The 9,798-nt window shown below is 45.7% G+C and overlaps 2 protein-coding genes and 1 pseudogene across 2 annotated transcripts; all 3 read left to right on the top strand.

Annotated features, from left to right (window-relative positions):
• The first annotated feature begins 218 nt into the window (after positions 1-218).
• On the top strand, positions 219-1,215 carry LOC112887845. The gene is made up of 2 exons (XM_025954123.1): positions 219-472; positions 582-1,215. Exons 1-2 carry the CDS (start codon positions 317-319, stop codon positions 1,041-1,043), a joined length of 618 nt encoding a protein of 205 aa, XP_025809908.1. The 5' UTR covers positions 219-316; the 3' UTR covers positions 1,044-1,215.
• Positions 1,216-3,023: 1,808 nt separating this feature from the next.
• LOC112887883 lies at positions 3,024-3,892 on the top strand. The gene is made up of 2 exons (XM_025954171.1): positions 3,024-3,253; positions 3,341-3,892. The coding sequence occupies exons 1-2, from the start codon at positions 3,113-3,115 to the stop codon at positions 3,803-3,805; spliced, it is 606 nt and encodes a 201-aa protein (XP_025809956.1). The 5' UTR covers positions 3,024-3,112; the 3' UTR covers positions 3,806-3,892.
• A 1,911-nt stretch (positions 3,893-5,803) lies between these two features.
• LOC112885229 lies at positions 5,804-8,683 on the top strand (annotated as a pseudogene).
• The last annotated feature ends 1,115 nt before the right edge of the window (positions 8,684-9,798 follow it).

Genomic DNA, 9,798 nt, shown 5'->3' with positions numbered 1-9,798 from the left:
TATGAGGATATGATCTTAAATATGTCTGCATATCTAAGATAGCATGGCAAACCTATTTTAAGATAGGAACTTGAGAAGTTTCAACCTCGTTAGACTATGCCGGGGAACCACCAAAACTAAGGAAAGGCCATGGACAAGCTGTGGCCTCCTCCACTCGTCTCTCCTATATAGACCAGACGCCGGTAGGATGCAGAACCATCAACCTGTGCATTCTCTCAGCCTTGGTGCATATCTATCCTTTCTCAGGCCGCCCTCACCACCTCCGAAGAAATAAATCATCGAGGGCGGTCAAAGAGAAACGAGCACGGCACATACCATGGAGCGGTTCATCATCGCCTCCCTCCTCCTCCTCCTCCTCGCTTCCCTGACCGTCGTCGAGGGCCGCATGGGCCGTGCCGCCGTCTTCGACAACAGCATGCCTACGAACCACGTGTTGATCGGCGGTGACGAGCTACCAAGGATATGCGACCAGGTAGGCACCCGACGACACCTTCTCTTGTGTGTTGTGTGCATGCAGATTCTTCTTGGATAGGGCGGCCGGTAGATTCCATGGATGAGAATTGACAGCAGCACGCATGCAGGTGCGCTTCAAGACGATATGCCGGGGCTTCACGAAGCTCCCCGGCGTGGCGACGCCCCGGCAGCTGCTGCTGGCGTCGATTCGCGTGGCGTCGGACAAGGCGAAGGAGGCCAAGCTCCGGGTGGAGGAGTACAAGGCGAGGACGCACGCGAGCGGGCCGATGGAGTCCATCAGCGACACATGCAGCAAAGGGTACGACGATGTGGTGCAGTCGCTGGAGGAGACGCGGCAGCTGATCGAGACGAAGGGCACAAACTTCGACCTCAACAACAAGGTGTCGGACGCCGTCACGCATGCCGGCGACTGCACAACCGGCTTCGAGGACTTCCCGGACATCAAGTCGCCCTTCGCGGCCATACAGCAGAACGTCTACCGTGTCGTCGACAACGTCCTCAACATCGCCGTCGTCGTGCAGCAGGCCGAGGCACACCAGGCGAAATTGCTCGGCCCGCACGTGCACTGAGCGAGCCGGACTAGCCGGGGCTAAAAGAGAAGGCATGGGTGGTGGTGGTGGTGGTGGTGGTGATGCACCGATCTTCCGCACCGGAACAGCAAAGGCTTGAGAAAAAAACTGTACTCCTACGTAGTAGTGTAATGTAACTTGATGAGGTTACTAACACGGAATTACAGGTTGAGCTCGTATCATATACATCTTGAGCACTCACTGCTGCGATGAAACTGATGGTGCCGGGGCAGAGGCACGAAACCATTTAATTTGCGTATGAATCTGACCCAATATTTCGTGATTTTGAGAATAATATAATCGATAGGAAAGAATTGATAGAAGAACTTCGGTTTATATTAAGAGAACTGTACTGAAGGCCAACTTACAGCTGTAAACATGGGCAAAAACCACAAACAGGGTTAGCAATATGATAACTACATGGTTATCATATGGCCAACCTGCATTTTTTTTAAAAAAAATCTGAGCAGCCTGCCAGACAAAATTACGGGCAAGTCTATTAATAGCAGATGCACTGCAGGGTAATCAGATGGGCTACCTGAATACCCGATCGATATGGTGAAATACGGTGTCAAATTTCACACGAATAATAGGGGCCTTCCTTCTGGTGGTTGCATGTTTCGAGGTTATGACTGGGGAAGATTGATTCTGCTCTACCCATGTATTCCTTCCTTATACAGTACCCAATGACCTAGCTAGCATAAAATGGAAACCAAATACTTCACACCGCATCAAATGATTTACTCTCGAGACCATTGCATCTCTCTCAAGTGCATACGCTGAAAAACCAATTGAAGTTCTTATATTGGGGTTTGTGGCATCATAATGCACTGACACTTTAATTTCAGCATTCATTGCTGCCCTGCAAATTAGGAAAGCAAAGCGATCGGGTTAAGAACAAGCAGGGCCACACCTGGGTGCTCAGTCGGTAGGTCATTAATTAGATATATAGCTTAGCTCCATCTGGAGGTACGAAGGATGATATCGTGCAATCCTATATATCGTTCTAAAATCTGACAATCGTACACAACTGATTAAGATACAACTGTAACTCAAAAGATTTGATTAAATAAAAGTAAAAAAAAATACAATATGACATTTACGATGAAACTTATTGAGATCCATTGCTTGTCCTTTATTTAGTTGTGTTGCCTTGAGCCTCCAAAGGAGCCCTATCCTTCAACCAAGCTTACACTCGAACATTCCATTCCACTTCCACAAATATTTAATTTGCATGTTAAGCCAAAATGTGTGTGTTTGACCCAATACAAGGAAATAACACCTAACTAACATTAGGATGGTTGCCGAGTCAGTTCAAGTCTAGGTCAACTCTGGCATGCATTTCATGTCAGAATAATCCAGTTCATCACTCATATGATGCTTGATGCTATTATCAGGATGCAGATTAATTAAATCAGATTTAATTTGTTTAAGACAAACTGGTTGGCCCGCCTGTCAGAAGTAGAGAATAAATAGTTGATCAATCTCTAGTCCAGTTAAACATACAAGTTAAAACGACAAAAGTATTTACTAGTTGCGTGGAGTTGTGGAGATACGTTTTGCATTGGTGGGCGCGCTCAGATATACGCCTTGCTCTTTTTTGGTGGGTGCGCCTTGAATAAACTGGCTCCTTAAACGTTTGTATCGGATGTTCATTTTATTCTCATAATAAAACAGGAGAAACCTATTCCCTAAATTACATGATGTTTTTTCAAAGATGTTAAAGCTGCTCTTACATGATGCTTTTTCAAAGATGTTATTCCTGATGATTTTCCAAGACACGTCAGGGCTCGATCATAGCATAGCAAACCCATTTTAAGATAGGAACTTGAGAAGTTTCAACCTCGTTAGACTATGCCGGGGAACCACCAAAACTAAGGAAAGGCCATGGCCAAGCTGTGGCCTCCTCTCCACCCGTCTCTCCTATATAAACCAGACGCCGGTAGGAGGAAGAACCATCAACCTGTGTATTCTCTCAGCCTTCATGTCTCCTTTCTCAGACCGCCCTCCCCACCTCTGAACAAATAAATCTCGAGGGCGGTCAAAGAGAAACGAGCACGACACATGCCATGGAACGGTTCATCGTCGCCTCCCTCCTCCTCCTCCTCGCCTCCGCGGCCGCCGTCGAGGGCCGCGCCGTCTTCGACGACGACACGCCCAGGGACCGCGTGTTGATCGGCGGGGACGAGGTCGCGACGGCATGCAACCAGGTAGGCTGTGTGTGTGCGTGCAGATTAATTCTTTGGATTGGATTGGATGGGAATTGCTGGATTATATTTGTCGCGCATGCAATGCAGGTGCACTTCAGGACGATGTGCCGGAGACTGACGAAGCTCCCCGGCGTGGCGACGCCCCGGCAGCTGCTGCTGGCGTCGATTCGCGTGGCGTCGGACAGGGCGAAGGATGCCAAGATCCGGGTGGCGGAGTACGCGGCGAGGACGCACGCGAGCGGGCCGATGAAGTCCATCACCGACACGTGCCGCGAGGGGTACGACAACGTGTTGCAGTCGCTGGAGGAGACGCGGCAGCTGATCGAGGCGAAGGGCACAAGATTCGACCTCAACAGCAAGGTGTCGGACGCCGCCACGCATGCCGACGAGTGCAACGACGCCTTCGCGGACTTCCCGGACATCAAGTCGCCCTTCGCCGCCATGCAGCAGAACGTCTACCGTCTCGTCAACAACGTCCTCAACCTCGCCGTCGTCGTGCAGCATGCTGAGGCACACCAGGCGAAACTGCCCGACGGGCCGCACGTGCACTAGACGGGGCTGTAAACAAAAGGGCAGGGGAGGTGGTGATGATGTACCGATCTCCCGCACCTGAATATATATGAACAACAACAAAGGCTTGAGAGAAAAAAAAATTACTGTACTACGTAGTAGTGTAATGTAACTTGATGAGGTTACTAACACGGAATTACAGGTTGAGCTCGTATCATATACATCTTGAGCACTCTCACTCCTGCGATGAAAATGGAACTAAGTGTCGTTGATGGTGCCGGCATACTGCAGAGCAGGGGCATGGAACCATATCCGTCTATGAATTTGACCCAAAATTTCGTGATGAAGAGGATAACCAACAACGACAGTCGACAGGAAAGAATTGATAGAAGAACTTCGGTTTCTTGTGAGCTGTACTGTCGTCCTGATGCCAACTTACAGTAGTGAACATGGGCAAAAACCCCAAACAGGGCTATGATCAATATCAACAGGCCATCCTCACAGGCCTGCGTGATGCCACTTCAGGGTTTATCACTGCTTTCAGGACTTGGTGATAAACCCCAAACAGGGCTATGATCAATATCAACAGGCTATCCTCACAGGCCTGCATGATGCCAAACAGGGCTATCATGGGGATTTATCACTGCTTTCAAGACTTGGTGAAATTTCATGCAAAGCTGGAAACACCATAACTTGCCATATGGAGCTGGATGTTTAACCCCTTATTTCTCCAAATTCTTACATTGTTTTCCTTCCAAACTAAAGCATGTAGATTACACTACAACTTTGATATTTACCATTTGTAAATTTTTTAGAGAAAAATTGAAAAATCCAAGCTCCTCAACATGGTCACTTGACAACATGTCCATCACATGAAAATTTCAGATTAGTGCTCGACTCTTCTTCCAACTCAGACCACTTAGTTAAGGAGTTTTTTTTATCCAATTTCAATATTTCCTTGATTCCCTCATGTTAAGAATATTTAATTTCAAGTCTCATATTTGGCCAAAAATTGCACCTCTTTCAAATTTCAAATTTGAGTTTCCACTCATTTTTTTTGTAACCCCTAGTACCTCATGCTGCTTTCCTCATCCACATGATTCATAATTTTTCACAATCACTCCTTGGGGTCTTAATGCTCTCTTAGAGATCCTTAATCATATTTAGAGTGTCATTAACACCTAGGGTGTTACATTGTTAGTGGAGGGTCGGGGTGGCGGGCACACCGCTGGCCACTGGTAGAGGAAGGTCCGGGGCGGGGTGAGGGATAGATGGGGCATCACTGCTGTAGGGACAGCGACACACGGGGCGAGCGGCACCTGCAGCCTGCAGGCTGCATGGAGGAGGAAGAAGACGGTGGCAGAAGATGGGATGAGGAACAAGGTAACATGATGATTTTCAAATCCGAATCTTGAAAATCAGATTTATATGATGACGATATCTTTGACATTATTCGTACTCGATCCGAATCCGAGAAGAAAAATATTTATTTCTATTTGTATCCGTAGAGATCCGTTCGTACACGATGTGCTTGCATCCCTAGCGAGAGAGGGGAAAGCGTGGTTAGAAAAGTTAATTTTTTTATAGAAATATTTTAGAATTAGCTAAATTTATTTATCGGTCCCTTGGAAACCTGTGCAATGGGGCTATCTGCGTGGGGTAACAGTGGTTAACTCTATGTGAGAATTGTATTCGAATGCTTCATTTTTTTATAGTATTGCTTGTTGTTGTTTTTATGGTATGGATAGATAAAAAATTTAATCACATCGAGCAAGTAAATAGGAGGAGCTTCGAGGCCCTACCTATACGTATATACTTATATAATTTGGGTACAGATTCGCAAATCTCCATACAGATTCCACGAAGTGATTGGGCTTCAAGCCCTATGGCGCTACGAATTTGGGTTTCGAAGTTTGGAGTCCGTTTCTGCCCCGAACTTGGTTGGGCTTCAAAGTCGGAATCCGACTACCACAAATTTGGGCTTCAGCGTCGGATTCTCTATTCTATGATGCTCCCCTTTACATTTAGCCGAGAGGAGCTTTGTCGAGACGCGGACGGGAAGACGAGAACGGAGGTTCCCCCCAACCACACCGTTTCCATCCAAGCTTACCTCCGCCGCCCAGTCACGATTGTTGAGCCTCCTCATCGGCGACCGAAACAACAGTCCTGGCCTTATTCTCTTTGGGAGGCGCCGCCCCCTCCGCACACTGGACTCGCCTGGAGTGAGATCCACCGTACCCGAACTTGGATCGATCTCGTTTTCTGTTGGTAAGCAACTCTACCTTGCCTCGCTGGATTGTTCCAGGAGTTCATTTTATCCCGGCGGCCTCCCTCCTTTCTTTGGTCTGTCCGTGAGCAATCAATCCGGACCCCTTTCTCTCCATCCATAATCTGCAACTAATTGGATATTACAATTACAATTCCACAATATTTTCCAGTTTCTGTTACAGCCTGGGCAATATACATCGTCGTTCACTTGACAAATATTCAATTTGCTCATGTTTTCCGATCTCTGTGCAGATCATCTCGCCGAATTAGCCTAATCGACGCGGGCACTGGGTGGGTTGGCATCATGCTGTGCGACAAGCGGAGGACTGTGGAATCAGTATTGTGGCCTGGGGGGATGACGGCAGAGGTGTGCCTCTGCAACAAAAGAAGGAAGGTCATGCCATCCAGTCTCGTGGCGGCGCTGCCAGATGAGATCATGGCAGAGGTGTTCCTGCGGCTGCCCATCAAATCTATCCTCCGCTTCCGGGCCGATTGCTGGCGGAGTACCCTTCAGGTTCTGCAAATTTGCTAGTTCGGCTATTTGGAATGCAGTGCACATCAAAATGCCACCGCTGTTTGTACATGGGTTTCTGCATTGGTTGATAAACCCTTCATTTTTTATCAAGCTGCCAAGGGCTGGTATCCTATCCCTTTCTCTCACAAGCGAGACGTTCAGCTGGGTCCGATCCCCGCCTTTTGTGGCATCACAAGTCTACTTAGTAGAGCTTGATGGTCACTTGTGTATGGTCCGGGATCTCCGTAGCGGTTTGCCTACCGGTGGCATGCTGGAGATTTGGAAGCTCGAGGACTATAGCTCCGGTGATTGGTCACTGAACAGGGCCATACCAAAGTTTTGGAGGCCCTCGCGCGAAATATAAAATAGGGTTCTATATTTATGAAATGCAAATAGTCTAAATATATTTTAAATTTTAATTATATAACTTCTATAACAATAAATCTATCAAGAGCATCTTCTGAATTTGAGCAAACTATTTAAGCCACTCTACTTCTTGCAGTTTCGGCCCCAGATCATATTTTCTAAAACTAGAAGAAATGATAAAGCAATGGACCTTTAGAGAATAAAAGCTTTACTAAGAACAAAGATGATTAAGTTCATGGTAATCAATAAAGAGAATTTATCTGTGATCAAATCTTAATATGAAATGTGATGACCGATGCTATCCCACACCCTAATTGAGAATTAATTCATGTCTAGATACATATCAAAAACTATGTATCTACAAAATCCAAAATGAATTGTAACTTGGGATGGAGGTAGTAAGAAATTAGATGAGAGTCAGGGTATGTGCCAAGAGAATTTCTTGAGCTGCAGGTTGTGAAAGTTATCGGTTCCTTTGGCAATAGCAAATCAAGCAAGATAATAATCATAGCAACATCCAATTACAAGGTTCTTGACTATGACCCTACGTCCAAGACCCTAGGAACCATTCGCTCAACTATGGAGATTCAGACATCTCATCAAATTGAGCCCTCTGATATACGATTCAGTTTATGGAGAGAGAGCCTCGTGCCAGTGCATAAAACGAAGGAAGAGGTAGCCTTCTCATTTCCCTTGGCTAAGGTGACAAGGGAGATTCTACTGCGGCTTCCGGTGGAATCAGTGCATGAGTTCAAACTTGTCTGTAAGCAATGGTTCAGATTGATTAGGAGCGAGAGCTTTTCTCATGCATTTCTTTTGCATAAGAACATGGACCGAAGGCTGAAGATCATGCTTGTTGGCAAGGGCAGTGGACAACCAGGTTTCAGTTTTATTCCTTTAAACAAATGGCTTCAAAAGCCAACTTATCAATATACATTGTTTGACACGAAGGTTGTTTGCTCCAAGCCTTGCCATGGGTTGAATCTGGTAAGCATTGAGGAAAAGGATTATCTGTACAACCCATGTATAGGTTTCTGAAGGATCCACTTTAACCGAGGATTGGTTTTGAACCAACAGTGGAAATTTCTGGCTGGTTGCTTTCAACCTGAAAACAACCCTTTTGCAGTTGGCAGTAAGAATGTTGGCTTGGGGTTCAACCCATTGATTCAGGAGCATGTTATTGTGGAAATTTGCTTTCACTTCAAGGACTATAATTCTCGTCAGTATGACTCAAAATGCTCGCTGTGGGATTGTAACTATCGGCAGGTCCGACAGCACCCTCCACCACCTCCACAGCCTATCCGGAAGGGATGCTGTACTGGATGAGTGAACCAAGATTAGGTCAGAGTGTTAAGCGAGCCATTGTCTCTTTCAACATTGCCACTAGTGTTTTTGATGTCATCCCTTGCCCTTTATGCATTGCGATATGGAAAAACAACAGTCCTTGTCACGCATTTGTGGCAGAGCTTGAGGGCTTCTTGTGTTCTGTTCTTGCAGACCCAGTTGCTGATGAGTTGGATATATGGAGGTGGGAGCTTGGTCAATGGAATAGAGCATATAAAATCTATTTAAAATCTTGGTCTGACTGCTCCCTTGGAACAAATATTGTGGTGGCTTTGGCAATCGACCCAACAGACGGGAGGGTGCTACTAAGTACGGGTAGGAAGCTAGGTTTATACAATCCATTGAAACAAGCAATTGAAAACCCTTTTTCACTTGATCAAAGGCCAAGCATCGTGCCTTGGAGTTCTTCCAGAACTTGGTATTACTAAATGCACACCTATTGACAAGAGCTCATCTCTATGGGAACCATCTCTGGATTGCTATGAGTCCTTTGCTCAGACTTCTAGTGCTTCACTAGGGGAGAATTTGTCACACTCCAACTCCCTATCTAAGGAGGATCTAAGAATGAGCTGTAAACTTATGCCCCTGGTTCCTATGTTGTAGAAGAGAACCTAGCATATTATCCTTTTCATCCGAAATTAAGACGATTGAAGTGATGCCTTATCAGAAGTCGACATTTCGTAGCATATTTGCCATGATTTCTTTATGGTTTTGTCATTTCAAGCACAGTTTCTTATTGTTCCTTAAAGAAACTCAAGTATAGTGTGTTTCTTTTTTACCTTTCTGCCTGCGTGCAGTATCCTCAGGATCTCCTGTTGTCATAGCTGCTATAACCCCAGCCTTTCCTTTCTGTCACTACTCGCTGTAAGTTATAATAAAGCATGGCTGGTTCCTTTTAGTCCTTTTTATTCTTCTTTTTGGATTTACTAGTTGGCTTATAGTTTTTGCTCATCTCATGGAAGCAACAGTATCAATTTATGCTATGAACTTATGATGTAGCTGCATTTCAAGAATGAGAACATTTCCTACAATGCTCAGGGGAATGGTTCATAGACAGCTGAGTGGGCGGTCATCTGGATGCAATTCTTTCGTCACTTGATCTTTCTTCATTTATGTTCGCAAGTGAACTGGAAGAAAGATCTCTGCATGTCTGCACCGTTCTGCCACAAACTATGTTCAAGCTGTCCCCTGCATGTGCCTGATAGACATTGATCGGCTGACCCTAAGAGGTTAGTTGGTCAAGCGAATTCAACTTTCAAGGCGGTGAATTGGGATTCATAGTGAAAGTGAATTGGGATTCATAGTGAATTGGGATTCATAGGAACAAGAAAAAGGTTGTGACTACTCAGTCTTTATTTTGATTTGAGTGCAAAGGATAGTAGCCGAAGAGCGAAGCGCACGTTCATTGGATGCTTGAAATTCATCGCAGTGAGCATTATTCGCTCTTTTCTCTGTGAATTATTATCTTTACATTGATTTTGTCGTTTGCCTTCAGGTTGAGGCCCTGCTTTACACATGTTGTTGCTCCATATTATTTTGGAGT

This window comes from Panicum hallii, chromosome 3, assembly GCF_002211085.1.
Source record: "Panicum hallii strain FIL2 chromosome 3, PHallii_v3.1, whole genome shotgun sequence".
NCBI lineage: Eukaryota > Viridiplantae > Streptophyta > Magnoliopsida > Poales > Poaceae > Panicum > Panicum hallii.
The sequence above is the reverse complement of the archived record's forward strand: the minus strand, read 5'-3'. Positions and strand labels throughout refer to the sequence as shown.